At 42.6% G+C, this 26,773-nt stretch overlaps 1 protein-coding gene across 1 annotated transcript; it reads left to right on the top strand.

Moving 5' to 3' along the window:
• Nucleotides 1-23,875, top strand: LOC144681128 (G-protein coupled receptor family C group 6 member A-like). Its single transcript, XM_078542857.1, is given in 6 exon segments — nt 1-182; nt 5,137-5,440; nt 13,468-14,334; nt 15,129-15,332; nt 19,738-19,858; nt 22,830-23,875. Coding segments are annotated over 6 exon segments (2,724 nt in total).
• The last annotated feature ends 2,898 nt before the right edge of the window (nt 23,876-26,773 follow it).

Here is a 26,773-nt window from a genome sequence, read left to right as displayed (position 1 = left end):
ATGTACACTGTGAAGGCTTCCCTCTTTTGGTGCTGTGTTTTTCTTTGCTGGTCCGTTAGAGCTTGCGACATATCAGGAGCCAGAAGCCAAGGAAATATCAATATTGGTGGAATCTTCCCAATCCATCGTCAAGTGGGGAATTTAGAAATTCGCTCTAAACCAGAGCTACTAACATGCAAAGTGTAAGTTTATTTGTTCTTTTATTCTGTAACATCATTACAATAAGCATAGAATGAAAAGTTAAGCATCACTTCTTCAAACCGATATGGTTTGGCATTTAGATTTCAAGTGTTAGGATGTTTTTTTGTTATCCAAGAAATCCAATCTGGCAAAAAAATAAAATCGAAGATGAGACAATTTCACTTGATTATCAGATTTCAAAGGAGAACATTTTGTTCTTCAGATTTTTAAATTTAAAAACAATTTCACTGCCTATATTTTTACTTTCACAACCAATATCAGCATGAGTGTTGAATAATTGCATCAATATGCACATTTGTAAGTGTGCTGGCTCTTTTGGCCTATATTATTTTTGTCCTCTTGCAATGAATTTTGGGCTTATCAACTTGTATTCACAAGTGCTAGTGAATAGAATGGAAGATTGAGAAATGGAATACTCTTGTTCCTGTTTGTATATTAAATCTGTAGTAGATGTGGAAGTCACTGTGTGTGGAAAATGAGAGCAGGTTAGGGTCTTCTTAGACTTCTTTGTTAAAGCATCAATCTGTTAATGGATTGTTTGTCCCACCGACTCATTTACTTTCACACATAATACAAAAACTGCTTGCTTTTTGAACAGGTGCGTGAGAAAGCACATTGAAGTTAAATATCTGAGTTTATTTTTAAAGACTGTATTTTGCTGACATCCAAAATACATTTAAAGTGGCATGTTATTGCAAAAGATGGTTGATGAAAATTTCAAAGTTTCATTTATTAACTCTCACTTTCCCCAATTTGCAATTAATTGCCACAGGAAAAATGGAACTCACTTCCACCAAGATCAGGCACACTGCCTTGTGATGATTCCTGAACTCTAATCGAAGCCTAACACTATAGGGTAATGTTTGAAAGGCAAAGCTCCTATTGAGAAGGAACATGGATCAGGGAATTGTAGAGAGGTCAATTTGCCTAATTCTGTGTGTTTATGATTATTTGGTGATTACACTTAATCACTGAAAAATCGGCTGCACTTCAAATTAGGCACACTGACCTCTCAGCATCTCATCTACACCCCCCTTGAGCGAGGCTTCAAGCTGTGAACAGAGATTTTCAAAATGTACTCTTTTTCATTCTCTACCAATCAATTACTTTTAATCCTCATGTCAAGTCTAACTCTGTAATTAGATGGAAACTTGCTATTCAAGCGGCTGCAAAGTAAGAAGTGGAGCTAAATTGACTAAATATTTAACTATAATGTAAACATATTTGGCCTGCTTATCTAAATGATAAAAAAATGAATTTTCACTTTGAATGGTATAGTTATTTGGGCCAGAAGTGTAGTTGGACCATATTGAGAACAGAAAGTTCGTGGTCCACATATGTGGGTGTATCACCAGCCGTGCTGTGCCTATGTTTAAGTATCCAACTCCATTAACAGTGCTGTTCAGACTATCATATACATGTAGGATACATGGGATAGCACAGAAACAGGCCATTCAGCCCAACCCCTCCATGCTGGCATTTATACTCCATTTGAGTCCCTTCTCATCTTTACTCCTCTAAATCTACTATTGTTACCCTCGATTCCTTTTTCCTTCATATGCTTGTCTAGCTTCCCCTTAAATGCAATTATCCTATTCACTTCAACCACTCCCTGTTATAGTAGGTTCCAGCCTCATCACTCTTTGGGTAGGGAAGTATCTTCTGAATTCCCTATTGGATTTCTTGGTGACTATATTATATTGATGGTCTTTAGTGTTGCTCTTCTCTACAATTGAAAATATTCTTTCTTATCCACTTTATCAAAACCTTTCATAATTTTAAAGACCTCTATAACGTCACCCCTCAGCTTGTTCATTCTTTCCTGATGTCTGTTATCGTCCTTGGAAATCTTGTCTGCACCCTCTCCCATGCCTCTATATCCTTTTCATGCTGTGGTGACCAGAACTGCACACAGTGATCTAACCAAGGTTTGATACCATTTTAGAATATCTTCCTACTTTTCAATTCTTTCCCTCTAGAAATAAAGCCCAGTGCTTGTTTTGCTTTCTTTTATGCCCTTGCTAACCTGTGGTGCAACTTTTAGTGATTGGTGGATATGTATTCAGATCCCTCTGTTCCTCACCCCACCTAGACTCACATATTCCAAGTAAGAGACCTTGCGCCCTACCAAAATGTATTACCTCCTATCGCATTTGCCAATTATTTGCACATTTTGCAAGCTTATTAATGACCTCCTGTAATTTCTTGCAGTCAGTATTGACTGTCTCCCCAATTGATGTCATTCACAAATTTAGAAATTGTTTTTTTATTCCAAAATCCAAATCGCTAATGTAAATTGTGGACAACCATTCACTGACTCATTTCTCAGGGCAATGCCATGACCAATTAGGGCCAAGCTGCCTGGTTTAAATTTCAAACAATGCTTGGCAGTTAACTGTCAGTCACCATCACTGGTGCATTCTCGATGGCAATGCCTCTGCCTGTCAGAGTCCACTTGCCAGCCAATCAGCACTCTCTTCAAATACAGTATAAATTGTTGTTTTCCCCTTATATTGGTATTCTTGCAAAGTGTCCTGATGAGTGCAAGACAAAAAGCTTTGATGTATCTGTTTTTTCAGTAATACTCTTTTAAAATGCTTGATGCAATTCATCCAGGCCAGCATGACTCAATCCATTCTTTTTGAGTTTCATTAGTTTATTCAATATATCCCCTTATTTTTATTTTAAATGCACTTATCTCATTACCCATCTCATCATTCAATGTTGTATCTACTTGTCCTGTACTTACCCCTGGTCTTCAATCCTATTTCCCATTCTTATCATCAGGGAGAAATTATTCCCTGGGCACCAGCCACAGGAAAAGTAGCCTGGATTTTCCCAGTGGCCTACAAAATGCAATGACAATATTTTATCACAGATAAATTTTTCAATTTCTACCTTTCTGCAATTTTTTTTTTTGCAATTGTTCTTATTAGTCTGGATCTGTCACAAATAATAATCAGGGAAAGGGAATGTTTCTAACCAACAAGAAACTTGTGCCCCTAAAAAGAAGCGGTGAGATGGAAAATATCATGCTCTATCTCTCTTGACAAAGATATTAGCACGGCCTTCTTAGTCAGAAAAGATAATATTGCATTTATTCATCTACCTGATGAATTATACCTCTATTTACCTTCAACGATTCAGTCACTTATTGCCCATCATTAGCCATAAGTGAAGAACACTAGGCTTGATGGCACCCACCACGTTCTTAATGAAAAGAATGTTATTACTAGGAAATGGAACATTGTTTTCTGTTTTCACCTAGGGTGACTATTAAGCATTCCTGCTCAATTATACATTGGTTTGGATACAGATTCTCAAGAGCTCCATAATATGCTTCAATGAGATTGACAGAAAAATATTTGATCAGGCTCCAATGCGATTTTCACTTCATACCACGCATGCACATTCTCTGAATGACATTACCAACTAATTACTAGTATGTACTGAATAGTATGAGAACTCTTACACTGCTGATGACATCTGGTTTATTACAACCCAGATTAACTTTGCTCAACATCCTTAGGACTAGCAAACAGACAAGACTCACATCCTACAAGTCCAAACTGAATGAGAGCCTAGCGGTGAAAGGACAATGTTCTATTACTCGCACCATTATTCTAGAGCAGGAATACTTGAAATATATAAAACGTGGTATTTCTGACAATTGTGTGTGTATTAGTGCCACTTAATTTTCCAAGCAATTCTTACTTGAAGGATTCTTCTGAGCACAGGAAACTGACAGGTGAACTACCCTACTGACTTCTGGCATAAAGCAAAGGTGATTTCTCAATACGAGTCAGTGTGAAGTGACTTTCATTTTGCATCAAAGCTAAATTTATGTAGTACAAATTCAGATCTAAGGCGTAACCAGACTGAATAAGGGACTCTCGCACACCTTTGCTCCAGCGATGAGTCAGACCTTTACTCTGGACATAGGCTGCATTGGCACTACAGGCCTGACTTTTATGAATAATTGCACCCATTGGGGAGCCTTGGTTGGCACAAGCACATAACTGGTGCTCACAGGCATGCTCCCGATGAATTCTAACTCATTAAAATTAATGATCCTGTGATTAATCAAGTTGTGCTCCCAATTATTGAAACCCCACCACTGCCAGAATCACTGATTAGTAAAATTAGTCCTTCTACCTGTCTTGGTTTGAGGGTCTGGATGTTCTAAATTCTTGCTGCTCAATTTTTTTTATATGGTATTGGGGCAGGTGGCGTTGGGAAATCGGCTACAGAACTGTTACACCAGCTCTCATCGATCGCTGCTATGTCTGGTATCTTCCACCAGAAGTACATGCTGCCACCAAAAACATCTGCCCAAATATGGGGTATTCTATTGCGATATTAATGACAATGCTACATCATCTGTCACATTCTCCATCATTGCTGCCATAGCAATGCTGGACATTGGGTAATCCCATGTTAAACAGATGTCCAACATTACTATAGAAAATGGGAGTAGCGCTTTAAATTTTAAACCCCACTAAAAAGGAATGGATTGATTCACTCTAAAACCTACATAAATTTAAATGGTTCCAGTAGGGCCAATTTCTTGTTGGTGGCCAGTTTAACACTGTTGTGAGTATCCAAGATCTGGGAGGGTGCTCCAGTGCAAGCAGAATCTTGCCATTAAAATGCCATTTTTTTTCAAAATCCCAGATGTTCCCTGGGGTCAGCATTGGGACAGGTAAGCAACTAATACTCTTCTTCCCTTAGTGATAAATTATGAAATGCACTTATCTAAAAATAACAGATGCTTCCAATCTATATGGACATTGTCATTGATTAGCAGTTTCTTTCAAAAGTTAGAACTTCTAAGCCCTGCGGTCAACATGATGCTGTCAGATTATTACCCCTTATTATTACCCCTTACCAGATTATTACCCCTTTTAATACTTGGAACAATATTTTTTTTTAAAGATTTGATGTTCAGAGGTTTATCTAGCTCCAGGCTATGATACACACCATCGAAATGATAAACAACTCTACTCTACTACCAGGTATTAAACTTGGATATGAAATATATGACACCTGTACAGATGTCTCCAGGGCTTTGACAGCTGCAATGAAGTTACTTTCTAAATCAAATACCTCAAGAAATTGCCTGGAAGTTCGATGCAATTACACAGATTACCAACCAATTGTAAAAGCTGTTGTAGGTGAAGCCTACTCTGAGACGTCAATTCCCACCGCAAGAATATTTAATGTAGCGCTCATGCCTCAGGTATGTAAAGCATTACTCTTGTGCAATACTTTTGTTCTATGTCATTCAAAGATATTTATATTCCTTTTTGCAAGTATTTAATATATTTACAGCATAGAAAAAATGCCATTCAGCCCAAGAGGTCCATGGTGGTGGTTATGCTCAACACAAGCCTTCTCCCATTCATCTTCATCTAACCCCATCAACATATCGTTCATGTGCTTAGGTGGCTTCTCCTTAAATGCATTTATGCTGTTCACTTCAACTACTTCTTGTGGTAGCATGTTCCACATTCTAGTCATTATTTGGGTAATAAAGTCTCTCCTAAATGACCTATTGGTCTGCATTTTACAGTGGGGTGGGTGAGGGAGTGGGGGAACGGGTGAAGAAGTGGGGGTGGACGGGGGGGGTGGACTGCTGGTTGGCCTGCCAGAAGGAAGCCCATCCCACAGCCATCACATGTTGAAAGTAGGCTAAAGTAGCTGAGAGTGGGACTTCCGCCCCTCAGCAGGTGGAACTCCCACTCTTGAGAGCTGCCAGCAAATCAGGTTGCCAGAGCTAAAAGTGGGCACTGCCTGGACTGCAGGAAGGAACACGAAGGAGAGCAATGGCTGCCACAGAAAAGTAGGTCCCGGGTTTTAGGGCAGGGAACACAGGGAGGCGGAGAGGGGGCAGGTGCGCCGAGTTTTGGAGGGCAGGCAAGGAAGGAGGGGTGGCATCTTGGATGGGGGGGGTGTTGGGGGGGGGTGCCCTGATACATATAGGGCACTCATGAATGCACTGCCACCCCTTCTTTCCCATAGTTTTCAATTAGGCCACAAAAAGCGGCCTGCCCACTCCCGCCTGCTTGCCAACGCCAATGGTACTATGGCATGGGCAGAGTATTATCTCGGTCAATAGGCTTGCTAACAAGCTTACTTGATCTTTAATTTTCAGTTTAATATGGAGGGTGTGTTGCTGATTTTGGTACCCGCCGACCTAGCGTATTATGGGGGTCACCCCGGGGTGGCAGGAGGGTGGTGGGCTAGCCATCAGAATTATTTTATGTGGCCCCTGTGCCCCGGGGTCTGTAAAGTCCAGCCCATTTTCTTTATTAGAGGCTATCTTATATTTATGGCCCTAGTTCTAGTTTGCCCGCAAGAGGAAATATCTTCTCTAAACCTACCCCATCAAACACTTCCATAATCTTAAAAGACCATGATCAGGTCGCCCTTCAGCTTTCTTGTTTTTAGAGAACAGAACTGCAGCCTGTTCAATCTTTCCTGATACATATAACCTCTCAGATTTGAATAATTCTAGTAAATGTGTTTTTGCATTTTCTCCAGTCCCTCTATGCCCTTATAATACGGAGACCAGAACTTTTCACGTACTCAAAGTGAGGTCTATACTAGTTTAACACAACTTCCCTGCTTTTCAATTCTATTCCCAGAAAAGTGAACCCCCATTCTTTGTGTTTGTTTGTTAACTGGTGGCATTATATTTAGTGGGTTTTTTTGTATCTATATCCCTGATCACTCTGTTCCTGCAAGTATTTTGCCTCCTTGTTCTTCGGACAAAAATGCACCACCTCACTCATATCTATATTAAGATCATCATCTATATCTATATTAATTTCATTTTGACAATTGTACACCCGCTTCACTAAGTCACGGGCCAGATTTTGATGTAGCAGATCAGAGAGAGTTTCTGGTTAGTTGGACTTGCTCCTGCACCCTTCAACTCAACGTATTTTGCCTACAAAACTGCCAAAAGTGCGAGCTGAGACCTGAGGGAAGAATGCAACCTACAAAATGTTGCCTTAGCCAATGAAATGCAAGGGTTGGGGAATATACAGTGGAAGGACTGAGAATGAAGCTGAAATGCATAGCCTCCAAAAATATGTGGGGTTAGGGCAGCGTGCCAGCAGATTAGGTTGCGGCATGCACGCAGGGGCCGGGAGGGGAATGGCGGCTGTGTTTGTGTGTGTGTGTGTACGCGGCTCGCAATTGGACGCCCGGCGAGGTTTGGTTGAGGCAGTGGCTGTCTTCGGAAAATAGCAGCCGGGGTGTTTGGCGCCCATCCGCTCCGGCTGTTTCTATGGCGATGAGGCAGCTCGGGCCTCGTGAAAAAAAACTGGAGTTCAGAAGAATGGTGGGGGGATCTCATAGAAACCTATAAAATTCTAACAGGACTAGACAGGGTAGATGCAGGAAGGATGTTCCCGATGGTGGGGAGTCCAGAACCAGGGGTCACAGTCTGAGGATATGGAGTGGACCATCTAGAACTGAGATGAGGAGAAATTCCTTCACCCAGAGAGTGGTGAGCCTGTGGAATTCGCTACCACAGAAAGTAGTTGAGATCAAAACATTGCATGTTTTCAACAAGGAGTTAGATATAGCTCTTGGGGCGAATGGGATCAAAGGATATGGGGAGAAAGCGGGAGCAGGCTATTGAGTTAGATGATCATCCATGATCATGATGAATGGCGGAGCAGGCTCGAAGGGCCGAATGGCCTACTCCTGATCCTATTTTCTATGTTTCTATGTGCGGGAATTGTAATGCAAAATTAACCCGCACCTGTTCCTTCTGAAGCAAGCAGCACTCAAACGCCATGCTGCCAGTTCATTTACATGATAGTTGCATGAGCCCAGCGCTGAATGCATTGTTGAGTGGCTGAACACCTCAATAGCGGGCCTACATTTGTGCAAGGCTGGTGCTTCTTAAAGCCAGCTTGCACCTGTTAAAGATGAGGTGCACTCTTGATGCTGCAGGTGCTAGAAGTGAATGGGGAAGAGAATATGATTTGCAATAAGAGTGAATAATGGCACCACAGGAGAAGGAGAACAGTCCAAGGCTATCAAGGCACTGGAGTCCTTGGTGCATGAGTTGGAGAGGTCCTCTATCCATAGTTGTCAGAAGGCCCTCCAGACAAACTCTCAGAAGGTAATGGTAACCAGATATCTATTGTGGTCAATGCAAGAAGTATAGCCCTGAGGGCCTGGATGCACTGCCACATAAAGTTCAAACACCAAGTGATCTAGGTCTGTGAATTCACCATCAAATGCCATATCTTTAGATCTGCACCACTAGCCTCTCATACTGTTCAATTCACCAACTCCTCCCCTTCACTCATCTACAAACAATTTCTATCAATCAGGACTGATATCTCACCTTCATAGCTTCACTTCATTCTCACACAATTAGCACTGCTGCAAGCCTCACAATCACACTACAAGCTATTCGACCATTCCAGTTACATCACCCAAACACATTGAAACACGCTCTCTGACACACTTCTCTCTCTTTTTGAAGACTAGATGCTGCATAACTGGGTAGTAGCAGGAGCTAATCAAAAGCAGATAGGCATGGCTGCATGTCCTCACACTCTTGGTCGATGGATGCCCTTGCGAATAGAAAGTCGTCTCAAGTGGTGTTCCACAGGGCTCGGTGTTGGGACCCTTGTTGGTGTTACATATTAACGATTTGGATGTGAATGTGGGGGACACGATTGGGAAATTTGCAGATGATACAAAGATTGGCCGAGTAGTGGATAGTGTAGAGGGTAGCCATAATCTCCGAAACGATATAGATGGGTTGGGGGAGTGAGCGGTAAAGTGGCAGATGGATTTTAACATAGAGAAGTGTGAGGTCATACATTTAGAGAGGTCAAGCAGTTACAGGGATTACAAAATAAATGGGAATATATTAAGAGGGGTAGATGAAGTGAGAGATCTTGGCGTACAAGTACACAGGTCCCTGAAGGCAGCAGTTCAAGCTGACAAGGTTAAAGAAGGCATATGGAATGCTCTCCTTCATTGGCAGAGGTATAGAATATAAAAGTAAGGATATAATGTTGGAATTATATAAAACACTGGTGAGGCCACAACTGGAGTATTGAGTGCAGTTCTGGTCACCACATTACAGGAAGGACATAATAGCTCTGGAGAGAGTGCAGAGGAGGTTTACAAGAATGTTGCCAGGGTTAGAAAAGTGTAGCTACGAAGAGAGATTGGATAGGTTGGGGTTATTTTCCTTAGAACAAAGAAGGCTGAGAGGTGACTTGATTGAGGTGTACAAAATTATGAGGGGAATAGATAGAGTGGACAGGATAAAATTGTTTCCCTTGATGGAGAATTCTAGAACCAGGGGACATAGATTCAAGATAAGTGGCAGAAGGTGTAGGGGGGACATGAAGAAGAATTTTTTTATGCAGAGGGTAGTGGGTGTCTGGAATTCGCTGCCCAAGTTGGTGGTAGAGGCAGAAACTTTAAACGCTTTTAAAAAGTACCTGGATCTGCATCTAAAGTGCTGCAAGCTGTAGGGCTATGGGCCGGGTGCAGGAAGGTGGGATTAGAAAGGGCACCTGGGTGTTCTCGGGCTGGCATGACAAGATGGGCTGAATGGCCTCCTTCTGTGCTGTAACTTTTTCTATGGTTCTTGGAGGAGACAGTGCTCACCATCATTGAGTGACCATTACTGAGATTATGACCAGTAGTGGGGCTGAGTCGATAAAAGATGACAGAATCCTCATACCTAATCCTCCTTCTCACATTCCACTTCACCTTCATCCCACAATCTCTTTTGATTTATAGACTGCAGGTTGTTGAAGGATGCACATCTTGCCTCTCACCAACCCCAGCCACCCTATACCACTACTTTACACCTGCACCTTTCTCTTTGCAGATGTCCAAGAACTGCCAGGAAGTAGTGCAGGAGCAATAAATGCCGAAAGGAAGAAAAGACTGATAATGAATAAATTCCGATACTTGCGGTCATCCAGTTCAGAAACTGACTGTATTTTAAAGGATAGCTTAGAGGCGGGTCAATATGTGGTGAGACATTGGGCATGTGCCTTGCAGAAAGGGTAGGGGGAAAATGTTGTGCATGTGCCAGCTTAATGGAGGGCAAAGTCGCACACAAATTCTGCTGCAGAAGACTCAGATGAGGACTTCAATGGGGCAACATACAGAAAAATGCTGATGGGTATGCACACAGGTGCATTGGTGAGCTTTCTCGAAAGCATGTGTTCAACATCAAGAAGCACAGAGGAATCCAACAACCTACACAGGGCATCATACAGAGTTTGGAGTCCATCCTTTCTGGTGTACACATGGAGGCCAACTCTATGAGAACACTGGCAAATGCAACCATGATGACGCGGTTGATGGTCAATGTCTCAACTTCCATTGCAGCACAAGCATCAGTTAATGATGTGGCTGTGGGAGCTCAGGCTGAAGTAATATAAAGGCAGCTTGCTGCTATGCAAGCACAGGCTGCTGCCATCATGGCAGTAGATACCAGCATTTACAGGCGCTTGCAGGTTCTCATAACAGTCCAGCAATCTGTCCTCCAATAGATCACTAGGATTGCTGAGGTGCCACCCTAGGGAGTAGCAGTAGCTCCATGGAGTTCTCTCAGGATGACAGTATTTGTCCTCCCACTTCTATTACTACTCCAGTGCCTTTACTATTGCCAGCCAGCCCAGACTGCTTTTCCTATGTTGAGGAGGTGCAGTCCAAAGCCGAGCCTTTCTAGGCCAGAGCTGTTTGAGGTAATCCTCCAAGGTCATATGCAATAGCCACCCGTGGACATCAGCAACCTTCCACCAGTCATGCTGCAGCCACTGGAGTGGCACTGTGTAGGAGCACTAAGATAGGCAAGGTGCATGAAGACAGACACTAAGACTAAGGAAGTGTACTAGGGTGATTAGGTGATTTTTGTATGGAATATTGGATGATTTGTTTGATAAAGTTAGTTTTAAATGTTTGTTTTGTGATGAAGGGAAGGTATGGAACTGTTGGTGACTGGGGAATTGTGGTTGTGTTCACTGGTACCGCAGTTGGAGGAGCTGATCATGGACAGCCTGTTCAGAAAGAGGATGCGTTTGTTGCCTTCTTCCATCCTCCTGCCTTCCTCCTCCTCAGCTGCTCGCCATATACCTGATGGTCAGGTCTGTGGCCACATGATTATGAGGTTGTGCAAGAGAGAACAGGTCTTGACGAATCGTGGCATGTGCCCTGGACAGCAATGCAGGATTCCTGCATAGCGGTAAAGACATAGGAAGTGTGGCTTAAGCAGCCCAGTGACCTGCTCAATTATATTTTGTGTGGCAACATAAATTCTGTTTAATGAACGCGTCCCATGTGTATTTGAGTTGTGCCCTTGTCATCCAGTAGCCTCCCTCTGGTATCTTGTGGTAGTTTAAATGTTGATGGTACAACAGACTGATGCAGAATAAAGGCACCATGACTGCTGCCAGGACACCAGCCATTAACAAATGTTACGCTGAGCATGGTCACATACCAGCTACACATGCAGGAAGTGGAACACCTGCAAAGTAGAACGTGGACAGTCCATGGCACCCTACGTATTAGGGCAGCCCACTAATCTGGCAAATCCACATGCACATTCCACTTATTTCTGTCCAAACACAGAGAAAGTAACTCTTTTAGTGCATCATAGTGCATCAGTCATTTCTCTTATACAATAGCAGACAGTGACTGCAAAATGTTGGATACATCCTTTGCTCTAGTCTGGAAAGATCCTGACACAGAGTAGGGCATGGGCACAGTCGCCTTCAAAGCCAATCCTTGTCCTGCTCCCAGGTCGCTGTCCTGCCTCCAAGAGGTGGCATATTTCAGTGAGCATCTAGTGACTTTAGATGTCACACACACTATTCCTGGCTTCGATCGAGGTAGGAGAAATGCTTCCTGAAGACCCTGGCTGGATATGGTCTTCCAATGAGAGCTTTTCTCTCTTTCCTACCTCTTTGAGCAGCTTTTCCTCCTAATGTTGCCTCTGCTCATTCTCCATGTCATGTTGCAGGGCAAGGGGGTTGGAAACTACAGCATCCATTTCTGAGCAGCACCCTTTAAGTGAGAGCCAAGGCCTTCATACATGCCATACCTCTCCTTATAGGCTTCACCAACTTTAAATAGTAGTACAAATTTTCAAACACTTCTACTAACTCAACAATAGCCAGTAGAAGCCAATCAGCAACTAAGCTGAAAGTAGTCAATAATCTCTTTAAATAGCACTGATTGGGGTCCTCCCTGTTGGTGAACACATGTTCAGCTGTGAGAGATTAAGAAAGGGTGTTAGCTGGTGCATTGAGGGTGAAAATGACATAGCTGGCAAGGGGTGAAAAGCTCTGGAGCACTTGGTGGCACTTTCATGCTTCTGCATTGTTTGAATGGGCAAATAAGCCAGAGGCCCCACTCCAAGCATATCGATGTGACTGTGTCTGAACTCTCACAGCTGTGGAGTAATGGTTACTTTAAACAAGATTTCCCCAATGCATAGCCGCTTCCTCCCCCCACTCCGCATGTGCTTGTGCACCACCATTAACTGCAGTGCAGCCCTTGCCCCAACCCGCACCCCCGCCCCCCACAACAACTCCCCTCAACCTTGAGGTCTAACAGGTGACCCTCGCGGGCGCTATGCAACATTACTGTGCACTCACCTCCAAGTTCCCCTCGACGAGCAGCCTGCCAAGTGCACACCTTATATATGCTGTTGTGAAACACTGTTGGCGTGGTGCTAGGATGATCCAGCGTGGAGGGATAATTCCAGCAGGATAGGCTTATAATGATATGCAGATGTATTATAATGAGGCTCCCGATGTCCGATGGCGGGAAACATGACCCACCATCGACGGGCTGAGCGGACGATTGCAAACTGGTTTCACGATGCCATGAAACTGATTTCTGGCCTTCTCGCCATATTGTCCACTCATGCCATCAAAAACGCCCAGGGAAAATTCCACCCTGAAAGTTGATTACTCCTTTCCCAGTCAAAAAGGAATAGCGCAGATTTGCGTTTGTCACCATGACTCTGCCATGGCCCCGGTCAGATTTCTTGATATGGATCTTTAGCTCTTCCTGCTCTGTTCCTTGTGCAGTTCCCGAGGGCAATCAGGAGCCCACATGTGGCTGAAGAAAGTTCCAACAGTGTTGCAAAACGGAAGTAATGGAGCAATTACTTCCATTCAAATTCAGATGTGACCACACAGAAAAATCCATGCCTTGCATTTGTAAATAAACAACTTTCCTATATTTCTTGTTTTACAGATCAGTTTTGCATCATCTGCTGCAATCCTCAGTGACAAGTTGAGATTTGCATCATTTTTACGCACTGTTCCGAGTGACATCCATCAGACCAAGGCCTTGGCTCGATTCGTCAGTAACTCTCGTTGGAACTGGATTGGGGTTATCGCAACAGATGATGACTATGGCAAATCTGCAATGACTGATTTCATTGCAAATGCACAGGACCTTGACATTTGTATTGGTTTTCAAGAACTCATTTCAATCTTTGCGATTGATGAACAAGGTGATAAAGCAATGCAGGCCTTAGTGTCAAAATTTGAAGCCGTTCCTAATGCAAATGTTATTGTTCTCTTCGCTAAACCAGCGGTTGTCATTAAACTGTTGAAGAAAATCATTCAGCACAACATTACGAGAACATGGATTGCCAGTGATGCCTGGTCCATATCCAAAGCTGTTGCAACGATGCAGAATATTGAAAAAGTTGGAAACATATTTGGCTTTTCTTTCAAACATGGAAACATTCCGGGCTTTGCAAAACACTTAAGGAGCCTAAGGTCAGGACCTGGGGCTATTAACAAGTTCATTGAAAAATACAAGCAACTTCGTTTTACTTGTTCAGATGAGTATCTTAATTACACAAAGACATGCAATTCAAATTTAAAGGACTGCCCACTTCCAGACTCCTTGGAACTGGTATCACCTCTTGCTTGTACCAAAGCAAATCAATCCATTGCAGATTTTAATGACGATTATTTGGTTCAAAATGTTGAGCAAGGTGGCGTTTATGCAACATACTTAGCAATTCAATCAATAGCTCACGCTCTGAGGAACCTCCTCAAATGTCAAGAAGGAGCATGTCAAAAAATACTCAATTTTGCACCATGGAAGGTAGATATTTTTACTCTAATATTATTATTTTCAGGAAATTATTCCTATTGAACTATAAAGTAATTGTTAAATGTTCCTGTAATTATATAGTAGCAGAGTGATTGAGCTTGTGCACATACCCTGATACCAGGTTCGCTTTTATACCTATTGTATGGGTGGTCTGTGAATGACATCATGTGATTCTGTATTATTGTAACTTCCCGACTCGTGGTATTTGACGAATATTCACAGGCTCAGCATTACCAATTCAAAAGGCATTGGCTAGATGTAGGTGACTGGCTCAGTGCATAGTACTGACTTGCAGAAGAAAAATACTGCTAATTCTTACCTAAATCTTTAAAAAAAATGCTTTGTTGTTTCTTGCTATATTTCAAGGTCTGCTAACCAACCTATAAAGCACCTTGAGTTGTGTTCCTGCACTGAAAGCACTTTATAAATGCAAATTGTTGCAGTTACTTTGCACATAAGTGGAAAAATGGTTAACCTAGTGTTGCTATACCTATTCGCTTTGTGTAAAATAGCTTTTCCTCTGCCACTATGCATCTGGACCCTTTGAATGTAGCAATGTGAGATGTGTCCATACAGGGAATTCCATGTGCACACCATACTGGGAAAATAGAAAAACTTTACAGACGGAGCTAGTTAGTTTTCTCAGTAACTGAATTGGGGATTATTATATTTGGCAATAGCTTTCTCCAGATACCCAGTTAACCAAAAAATAGTTGTAATAGTCTCTGAATTCCCAATCTTACATAATTAAATTGTACACTAATCTTTGACCCTTTTGTTTTCAGCTACTTGAAGCAATAAAAAAGGTGCGTTTCACTGAAGCAGGCCAAGAATTTCATTTTGATAAATCTGGCGATTCCATAAACGGATATGACTTAATAAAGTGGGAGATGGAGAATGGCACTACACAGTTTAAAATAGTTGGAGAGTATAAAATTCTGGATCAACAAATGTACATTTATGACGATATCATCAGAAACATCACAGAGGTTTGGATTTATTTTTTCTTGATGTGCACAATTAATTTATTGTTGCAATACATTTCTAATCTTCAGAAAAATTTTGCCAGCTTCAGAAAATCAGCATTTTACTGTACAATGTAGATAGGCAAAGTAACAAGCCTCTTAAACTGTTAAACCTTGACTAAGGCCGAATGCAAAGTAGTCGAGCAACATTTTTTATACTACAGCCGGGCAAATCATCAAGCTGCAACTTCAAACCGGCTAATGTTCTTCAGGAAATCTGCTGTCCTTACCTGGTCTGGCCTAGATGTAACTCCAGACCCACAGCAATGTGGTTGACTCTCAACTGCCCTTTGAAATGGCGTAGCAAGACACTCGGTTGTATAAAACCGCTAAAACGCCTCAAAGGGATGAAATTGGACAGACCACCCGGCATCAACCTAGGCACTGGAAACTATAACAGCAAATTTAGCCCTGTCGACCCTGCAAAGTCCTCCTTACTAACATCTGGGGGTTTGTGCTGAAATTGGGAGAACTGTCTCACAGACTAGTCAAGCAACAGCCTGACATAGTCATACTCACAGAATCATACCTTACAGACAATGTCCCAGACACCACCATCACCATCCCTGAGTATGTCCTGTCCCACCGGCGGACAGACCCAGCAAAGGTGGCGGCACAGTGGTATACAGCTGGGAGAGAATTGCCCTGGGAGAGAATTGCTCTGGGAGTCCTCAACATCGACTCTGGACCCCATGAAGTCTCATGGCACCAGGTCAAACATGGGCAAGGAAACCTCCTGCTGATTACCACATACTGCCCTCCCTCAGCTGATGAATCAGTGCTCCTCCATGTTGAACACCACTTGGAGGAAGCACTGAGGGTGGCAAGGGTGCAGAATGTACTCTGGGTGGGGGACTTCAATGTCCATAACCAAGAGTGGCTCGGTAGCACCACTACTGACCAAGCTAGTCAAGCCCTAAAGATCATAGCTGCGAGACTGGGTCTGCAGCAGGTGGTGAGGGAACCAGCAAGAGGGAAAAACATACTTGGCCTCATCCTCACCAACCTGCCTGCTGCAGATGCATCTGTGCATCACAGAATCGGTAGGAGTGATCATCCTCCATCGTGCTGTGTGGCACTACCACCAGGCTAAAAGGGATAGATTTCAAACAGATCTAGCACAAGACGCTGTGGGCCATCAGCAGCAGCAGAATTGTACTCAACCACAATCTGTAACCTCATGATTTGGCATTTTCCCACTCTACCATTACCACCAAGCCAGGAGATCAACCCTGATTTAATGAAAATTGCAGGAGGACATGTGGAGTAGCACCAGGCATACCTAAAAATGAGGTGTCAACCTGGTGAAGCTAGAACACAGGACTATTTGCATGCCAAACAGCATACACAGCAAGTGATAGACAGAGCTAAGCGATCCTACAATCAACGGATCAGATCTAAGCTCTGCAGTCCTGCCACATCCAGTAGTGGATGGTGGTGGACAGCTAAACAGCTCACTGAAGGAGGAGGATGTTCCACATATATTCCAATCCTAAATGATGGGGGAGCCCAGCACATCAGTGCAAAAGATAAGGCTGAAGCATTTGATACAATCTTCAGCCAGAAATGCAGAGTGGATTATCCATCTTGGCCTCCTCCAGAGGTCCCTAGCATCACAGATACCACTCTTCAGCCAATTCGATTCACTCCACATGATATCAAGAAACGGCTGAAGGCACTAGATATTGCAAAGGCTTTGGGCCCTGACAATATTCCAACAATTGTACTGAAGACTAGTGCTCCAGAACTTGCTGTGTCCCTAGCTAAGCTGTTCCAGTACAGCTACGACACTGATATCTATCCAACAACGTGGAAAATTGACCGGGTATGTCCTGTACATAAAAAACAGGACAAATCTAACCCGGCCAATTACCGCCCCATCAGCCTATTCTTGATCATCAGTAAAGTGATAGTAGGGGTCATCGGCAGTGCTATCAAGTGGCACTTGCTTAGCAATAACCTGCTCACTAACACTCGGTTTGGGTTCTGCAGGGCAACTCAGCTCTTGACCTCATTACAGCCTTGGTTCAAACATGAACAAAAGAGCTGAACTCCAGAGGTGAGGTGAGAATGACCTCGCTTGATATCGAGGCTGCATTTGACTGAGGGTGGCATCAAGGAGCCCAAGAAGACTCTCCTCTGGTTGGAGTCATACCTAGCACAAAGGAAGATGGTTGCGGTTGTTGGAAGTCAGTCATCTCAGCTCCAGGACATCACTGCAGGAGTTCCTCAGGGTAGTGTCCTCGGCTCAACCATCTTCAGCTGCTTCATCGGTGACCTTCCTTCCATCATAAGGTCAGAAGTAGGGATGTTTGCTGATGATTGCACAATGTCCAGCACCATTCGCAACTCCTCAGATACAAATACAGCAAGACCTGGACAACATCCAGGCTTGGGCTGACAAATAACATTCGCACCACACAAGTGCCAGGCAATGACCATCTCCAACAAGAGAGAATCTATCCATCGCCCCTTGACATTCATTGGCATTACAATTGCTGAAGCCCCCACTATCAACATCCTGGGAGTTACCATTGACCAGAAACTGAACTGGACTAGCTGTATAAATATTGTGGCTACAAGAGCAGGTCAGGGGCTAGGAATCCTGCACTGAGTAACTCACCTCCTGACTCCCCCAAGCTTGTCCACAATCTACAAGGCACAAGTCAGGAGTGTGATGGAACATTCTCCCCTTGCCTGGGTGAGTGCAGCTCCAACAACACTCAAGAAACTTGACACCATCCAGGACAAAACAGCCTGCTTGATTGGCAACACATCTACAAACATTCACTCCACCACCACCGATGCACAGCGGCAGCAGTGTGTACCACCTACAAGGTGCGCTGCAGAAACTCACCAAGGCTCCTTAGACAGCACCTTCCAAACCCACGACCCATTACCATCTAGAAGGACAAGGGCAGTAGACACATGGGAACACCACCCACTTGGAGGTTCCCCTCCAAGCCGCTCACCATCCTGACTTGAAAATATATCGCCGTTCCTTCACCATCACCAGGTCAAAATCCTGGAACTCCCTTCCTAACAGCACTGTTGATGTAACTACACCACATGGACTGCAGCGGTTCAAGAAGGCAGTTTACCGCCACCTTCTCAAGGGCAATTGGAAATGGGCAATAAATGCGAAGCCCACATCCCTTGAATGAATAAAAATAAATGACCCCTGGAATCTTGTCCCAAAAAGGCACGTTTTCAATATACCTGGTAAGGTAATGCAAGTTCCTTTACCCACACATAATTGCAAAATAAGCATTTCAATATCATCTTGAAACCTACTCCTATGCTTGCAAAGTGACATGGAACAGAAGGGAGCAAACCTATATAGGAGGATGACACTGCTCCTTTCTTATCTTAAATGCATTTGGAGAGAAGAGGAAAAAAATAATTTGCATTTATATGATGCCAAATCATATCCCCCAGATGTCCCAAAGTGCTTTGCAGTCAATGAATCACTTTCCAGCACAATCGCTGTTGCTGTTGTATGTGCAAATGTGACAGGCAATTTGCAAAAGTCTTACAAACAGAAATGGGATAAATGACTCAATAATCTGCATTTGATGAAGTTGATTGTGGGAGGAATGTTCGTCAGTGCACCAGGAGAGCTCATTGCTCTTCTTTGAATAATGCCATTAGATTTTTTTTAATTGCATCCACCTGAGAAGACAGGTTGATCTTGGTTTATTTCTTCATCCAAAGGACATTGCTTCCAACAATCCATTATTCCATTATTACTACAGTGAAGTGTCAGCCCAGGTTATATGATTGCAGTGCAGCCTGAAACACAGTTTCCAGCCTCTGAGGCAAGAGTGATACCAACTGAGCTAAGGTTCACACTTGTGGTATAAGGAATGCAGGAAGTGGTCCCTATACACTCAGTTTAGCGTTTTGTGTCTCAGTCCTAATTTATCATGCTCACTTCTTAAGAAATCCCAACTGCAAGACTAAAATTAGACATCAAACTTTCTGTTTGTGAATCCAGTGGTTCGAGTTGCAAATTTAAGTACATTACCTCTGGTAGAAAATGTGTCAAAGGATGTGGAAAAACATTTTTAAAAATTACAAGTTTTATTAACTTTTTGAAGTTAACATCTAACTATATCATGGAAATTTAACCTTTCTTTTCACAAGGTGATTATGCTTCTGAGAAAGATTGATAAAACCTATTTTTAAAAAATTAGTTGGAGGAATGCTCCTAACGTACTAATAAACAAAGTAGCTATTTCTCTATGGTGCAGCTGACAAAAGAGTACCCATGGCAATTAGTGAGAGCAAAATAACCTTTAAAATCAACTACTATCACCTTAAATTAATGATAGTTTGGATGAATCAACTATTAATTATATTTCCATAGGCTACATTTTCTAACTGCTCACAGCCCTGCCAACCTGGACAAAGGAAGAACTCAAATTCCTCACACGCCTGTTGCTATGAATGCGTGCCTTGTGCAGAGGGATACTATTCTGTAGACTGGGGTAAGTACTGTCACATGTGGCATAGCTACCAAGCTAATTTCTAGAATCAGAAGATTGAGGCCCAGATTTTCACTGTTGGCTGTTCAGAATCAGGCTCTACAAATCCGACCTTTAAAAATGGATGCACACAGTTCTGATTTTCATTCTGGAGGTGCAGGCTGGACTAGAAGTTTAGGCCTGCTGTCCCTGAAACGAGTGTGGAAACTGCCAGGTTCAGAGGCACTCTGGGCAGAAGGTTCTTTGTTGAATTTAATTTAAAAATGATTAAAACAAATAACAGCCCTTCATCCCTCCCCTCAACCCCAATTCACTCCCCATCCATGCCAACGTAAGTCACCTCATGCCCCCCATCCCCACAGGCCCTCTTCCCCTATGCCAACCCATGCCCCTCTAGCGACACCCCCTTGGCCACTCATATACCCTATAAATTCCATGCGTCTCTATCCAACCCCATGGCCCTCATACCCCCTTTGCCCTCCACATCCCCATGGCCCTTTATAGCCCCTATGCCAACTTAGTGCCAATTCTTGCCAACCCATGCCTCCCACACAATACTCTCTGCCCTTACCCCTTCATGCCAACTCACCTATTATCTACAATGGGCAAATCTCAGGAACTACGTTGACATAAAATAAAGTTGTGTCTATTGATTATGTCACTATTTAGAAAAAACACAGAAAACCATTCAATAGAAACATTTCTATTCTCTAACCACTTGGAGCTGTCAATCAAACTGCCACTTCAGTTCTGCCGAAGGGTCGTGAGGACTCGAAACGTCAACTGATTTCTTCTCCACCGATGCTGCCAGACCTGCTGAGTTTTTCCAGGTAATTCTGTTTTTGTTTTGCTCACTTAACAGGCATTCCACTGTGATAATGTTAGTTTGTAAAATAAGTCATTGCAACACAAACCCGATCACAGCCCTTGGGCTTATGTCAACAGATAGAATGAAATATCAAGCACTGATTTTTTTGAACTCCAGACTGTTTTGTTTTCATTTAAAGCCCAGCAGAGTTAAATCCATTCACAGCTTTGACAGTTCCAATGAATTTTCAGTTCGTTGACAGCTTGACAGTTATTCGGCAGCTTCGACAGTTCTTTGACAGCTTTGACAGTTCCAACGAGTTTAAGCACTTTTTACGCACAATCATGTTTACTTTTAAAAATCCTAAACAATGTCTTACCTCTCCCAAAGGTCTCTCAGGACCATATCCAAAGGGGTGCTTTACCTCCCTAAAGGTGTACCCTGACTATCCAAACAAATCCACAAAGCTCAGATCAGCATTTACCTGGTCTAATTTGCTCACACGGGGTTTTGCACTCCTGGCCTACTAAAGTCCCACTTCAGTGGAGGCACTAGTGATTTAAGTGTCAAGCTGCCTTTGCAAACACACACGTGGGAATCCTGGCCCAACTCCAGTCCTGCCCCCATGAAAATAGGAAGTGTCGTATTCAGGGATGGGACTTCAGATTTCTGGGCTCATCAGCCACTTTCACCACGACAGAGGTTCTCCGTTGTGGCAAAAATCTGGGCCTGTGTTTTGAGGAAAAACCAGAGACGTCCATATCAGAATTTAGTGCTCTAATCCCACTTTCCTGCTCTCTAAGACATTTCCTATTCAATATTTTATTCAATTTTTTCTTAAATGTTGTCATGGGCATAGCTTCAATTGCCACTCATGGTTATGCATTTCATACATTAAGAACCTTTCACCTGAAAATTTTCTTCTGAACTCCATCTTTATGGCCAGGATTTGACGCTTTCTCCCTGCGGGTTTTTAGGCAGTGGGTGGGTGGGTGTGGGGGTGGGGGGGTGGAGTTGGTTGTGGGAGAGTGAAATTGCAGGAAACGGATTACCTCTGGGTTGCCACCCGCCCCAACCACACAGCGATTTTACACTGGGGCGGGCAAGGCCTCGGACGGGAAGACCGTCCTTGCCCCAATTGAGGCCCATAAGTAGTCAATTAATAGCCGCTTAAGGGCCGTTTCCCACACAGACTCAAGTTTTAGGCTGGCGGGGGGGAGGGATGAAGATTCATAGGGGATACCCAAAAATAAAGAAAATTAGATCTCGGATGGGAAGGGGGTTGGTCACCCCCTTCTGACTGGGGGCACCTTCCCCTTAAGGCCCGGTGACCTCTGGACCTCTCTCCCCCTCAAGCCTATCCCTGGGACCCCAATCACCCCCTTTGCCACCCCCACCAGGCCTTTCCTACCTTCCCCACCCTGGGACTCCTGACACTTACTCGAGTCTCCCATTCCTGGGACTTAGTCTCAGGCAGCTCCATGCAGTTCCTCTTCCAGACACTGCAGCACTCTCCAAGGCGGGACTTTCTCCCCAGTGAGCAGCAGGGAAGTCCAACCTACTGCCAATCAACACTCATTTGAGCATAAAATGGCTCCAGGGCAGCCGGACTCAGCAGAGATGGGACTTTGTTCTGTGCCTCCGCCATTCTAAAAATGCAGGCCTATGTTTTGTTAGTAGATTGTAATTAATATCCCATGGTTCCAAATTCATCAAATTTAATAAAGTCTTAGATGTTTACATCACTTATGTATAAATATATTAAGTGATATTGATAAGGCAACTGTAGAACACTACTTTTACGTAGGTATAACAGTAGAGCAATGGAGAATTGACTAAGTCTGGTCAAAAGGCAATTTCGACCTTCTTCCCACAGAGTGATCAATATTTGAAATCATCTATTAAGCTTGTTAATGGAAGCAAACAAACAGTGCAGATTACTGGCTGGATGAGTTGCGGTGAACTGAATTAACTCCTTCATCTACATTTATTTAGTAGTCTTGGGGATGTAATACCATTTAATTGTACAAAATATAGAGACCCTTTATAAATAAATCTCACAATGTGGAAGCTGCTTATATTTTCTGCAAATATGACAATTCTACCAGTTTTTCCATATTAATTTTATGGTCCTGGGTGCTAATTATGATTTTTATTTCATCACAGGTATGAACGACTGCTTAAAATGTTCAGATGACCAGTGGTCTGATGCTGGGAGTTCAAAGTGCAATGACAGAACCACAGAATTCTTTAGATGGAATGATGGGTTTGCAATTGTCCTTGTAGTTTTTGCTTGTTTTGGTATTATTCTAATAATTGCCATTGCTATAATATTCACACTGAAATTGAACACACCAGTAGTGAAGTCTGTTGGAGGTCCATTCTGTTATATAATACTCTTCTCATTGCTCCTTAGCTTTGTCAGTACTGGGTTTTTTATTGGTAAACCGACAAGTTATGGCTGCTACATTCGACAGCCACTCTTTGGCATAAGCTTTACTATTTGCGTTTCTTGGATCTTGGTCAAATCTTTGAAGATCATTCTGGCATTTAAGTTTGATCCCATTGACCGTAAAAAAATGAAGAATTTGTATAAACCCGTAGCAATTCTGGTAATCTGTAATGTAATTCAAGTAACTATTTGTACACTGTGGTTGGCACTTCAAGGACCCCAACCTGTAGGAAGTTATGATGCACCTAAAGTAATTTTACTAATATGTAACGAAGGCTCCAATATGGCATTTGGTGTCATGTTAGCGTATATAGCTATTCTTGCAATATTTTGTTTCCTGCTCGCATTTATGGGCAGGAAGCTGCCAGATATCTACAATGAGGCCAGGTTTATCACATTCAGCATGCTCATTTACTTAATTGTATGGATTTCCTTTGTCCCTGTGTATGTCAACACTGATGATCAATATCTCCCAGCAGTTGAAGTGGTTGCAATTTTAGCATCAAACTATGGCATCTTATGTTGCCATTTCTTTCCAAAGTGCTACATCCTTTATTTCAAGAAAGATGTATGCACGCGTGAGGGAATCATAAAGCATCTGTGGGAGTATCATAATCAACAAGATCAAGTCAATTTTTCACAGGGTTCAGTCTTTGATGAATCCTTGTGGTCTATAGCATGTCATGTGAATACATCAAAGTGTGAACTGGATCCAGCTTTGATTCAGATGTATGTGGGGAATCGGCGTAAAAGCTGGTAAGGATGAGAACTCTTGACTTTTTGAGATTTTGGTTCAAAACACACATGGACTTCAAATATTTAGATACCTGAATATGAATAATTTCCCTTCTTTCTAAACCCAATTGATAAAAGTTGTGGAGCTGAGATTCACAGTGCAACAAGCTGACATTTTGGCAAGGGACAAGTGACAAAACTCACCAATGAGCACGGCCAGGATTTTACCAGTCCCCTAGAGACAGGCTGAGAGGTGGGAGGGCTCTTAAAATGGCAGCAAAAGGCATCGGAAGGAAGCCCAACATCTTCCCCCTGCCAGGGGATATTCCCAGAAGCTGGAATGGAAGTGGATTAGATGCCAACCAACCAATTAATCCAATTAACTAGCCTATTAATGGTCATTTAACACCTCCACCAGTATTTCTTGAGCATCGTGAGGGCCCCCCGTCACGTTGGGAGGCCGCCAGGAACATCATGTGGCCTCCTGGCAGCTTCCTGGGAGAGGATGGGGGCATTTCTGTCTGCTCCAATGGCTCACAGAGGGATCTGCCAGCAGCAGTGACTGTCCCCGCCACCTCAACACCGCTGCTAGAGGGGTTACACCTTAAATCACTGAGGCCTGCCTGGCTGGCACAATAAACAATTCCAACTTACCTGCAAGGATGCCTCAATATTTCTCCTTGCAACCTCGGCAGCGGCCATCTCTGTCTGTGGCGCTGCTGAGGTTACAGAACTGCCAGTCCTCTGATTGGGCCAGTAGTTTGGAAGGGCAAGCTGTCTTCCTTAACTGAATGGTGGTCTCGGCAACAGCCTCTTCATTAACCACCAAAATAGCCTCCAGGGTCCTGATACCTACCGACGTGGCCTCGGGTCAAACAATTTGGTCCCAATATCCGAGCATGCTGGTAAAATTCTGGCCCATATCGGACTAAATTCAGGTATTTGCTATAAACATGCAATGATTGGAATTTTTTTGGTTATCATCTCCCACCTAGCAAAGGATATAAATACCTCATACTGAAGAACTGTATGAAGTAAGAATCTTTAAGAGTTCTGTAAGGACTCACTGTTAAATATGTAGGTCATTTTTATTCTAAAGAGATTGCTTTCAGTTAGGTGACGCAAGGGAAATATCTCAGGGCATTTACGCTGCAGCTAATGGTTAGAAATAGTACGTGTAGTTCAGGATCTATCCAGGAGCAACCCAATTTCCACTACTTGGCTCTTAGCTGGTTAGAGATTTAGGTCCTCTGATTAGGTGAGAGTTCTGTGAATAACTGGATACAAACATTATTATTTAAAAATTATAAATTTAAACATTTAGAGTGTTGGAATTAATGAATCTCTGCTCTCTAAACAAGAATTGCAAAGTGCCCAGAATGGGGACGATCCAATCGACCTCATAAGCAATTGCCAAACCATCTTTGATACTTCACTAGATTTACACATCTTGCGTTGTCAGGCTTAGCATTGTGAGCTACCTCCATTATCATTCTGCTTCACTCTGGTGGCATATTGAGCACAAACATGTGAGACATGTGGGCAGTTTAGTGGCAGAATCATTTCATATGAATGCTAAACTTGCAATGCAAACACGTCTCCACTTACAAGTTACCCTGATTCAGATAATATACTATTAAAATACCATGTGCTGAATTTTACTTTCCTGGTGAGAACAAAGATTTATAATTAGATTTTTTTTATATCTGCTTCTTGATTGGCAGCTCGGATCAGTTCAACTGATTAAGAGCTGCTTTGAGCTGCAAACAAAATAGCTAATTGTTTAAAATGAAGAGGAATAACCACAATGGTTGGAAATCTGAAATAAAAACAGTAAATGCTGCCAACACAAAGCAGGTCCGCTAGTACCTGAAACTAGAAAAGACAATCATTCTGAGCCATTTATATTATACTATATGCGGCAATAATAAAAATGGGACGAGATGTGATCAGAATCTCTCAGTATCTCCAGTTTTTAGAAAACAAATACAATTTCGACATCATTTTCCAGTTAACAACATGAAGGGGTGTAGAATCTCACCCACTGAAAACATATTGAAAAATCCAATGATCTTTCAATATGCATTGGTAGTGACTTAGGTTCCTCATAATTATCCACAAAACATTAGCTCAACTAACAGAAGCTTTTCTTGTTCACAATTTATATTTAAGTCTTAAATATATTCTTCATACTATTTTTCATGTAATCTTGTTATGTGAAAGCATCATGTATCAAAATAATTTGAATCAATATTGATTAGTTCAATTAATATCTCTACTTCTTTTTCTCAATGAATTATCAGACTTAATGGATGAATCTGTTGCTCAGGTTTGTAAACAAGAAATGTCCATCAGTTTATATGTTATTGATACAAGCTGAGTCTTCATGTTTTTATTGCCCAGCCTATCTGGCCCAGGATTAGATGAGGCAGGCCTTTTAAATTGTTTTTTTTTCAACAGTTTTGGGCACTCTAGATCATAAATTGCACTGTTCTATATGTGCAAAAGTTATGTTAGAGGGGACAAATTTAAAAACATGGATAGGTGCAAACTTCCATAAGGCAAGATTCAACTCATAACATAGGCAGCCCAGGCTGCTGCAGAGTCTACTTTTGTCAATATAGTACCACTCTTGTTGACATCCACCTTAATGTCCTCAATGAAATTTTCTAATGTTCTACTAATGTGAGTCTGAGCTTCCATACAGCAGCACTGTGAATCAGAGATCACACCAAATCTAGAGTGACACTGAGGTCTCATTAAGAAATAGTGAGCCTGAGATCTCACCAAATAGTAGTGTGCGGCTCAGATCTTATTAAATCATTATGTTCCAGCTTTCACTGAATGGCCAGCAAATCTGAGATCTCACTAAGCAGCAGTGTGAGTCTGAGATCCCATTACATCACACTGTGACTGCAAGAGC

The sequence above is a fragment of the Cetorhinus maximus genome, chromosome 5 (assembly GCF_964194155.1).
Source record: "Cetorhinus maximus chromosome 5, sCetMax3.hap1.1, whole genome shotgun sequence".
Classification (NCBI taxonomy): domain Eukaryota; kingdom Metazoa; phylum Chordata; class Chondrichthyes; order Lamniformes; family Cetorhinidae; genus Cetorhinus; species Cetorhinus maximus.
Note: the sequence above shows the minus strand (reverse complement) of the source record. Positions and strands in the feature narration are given on the sequence as shown.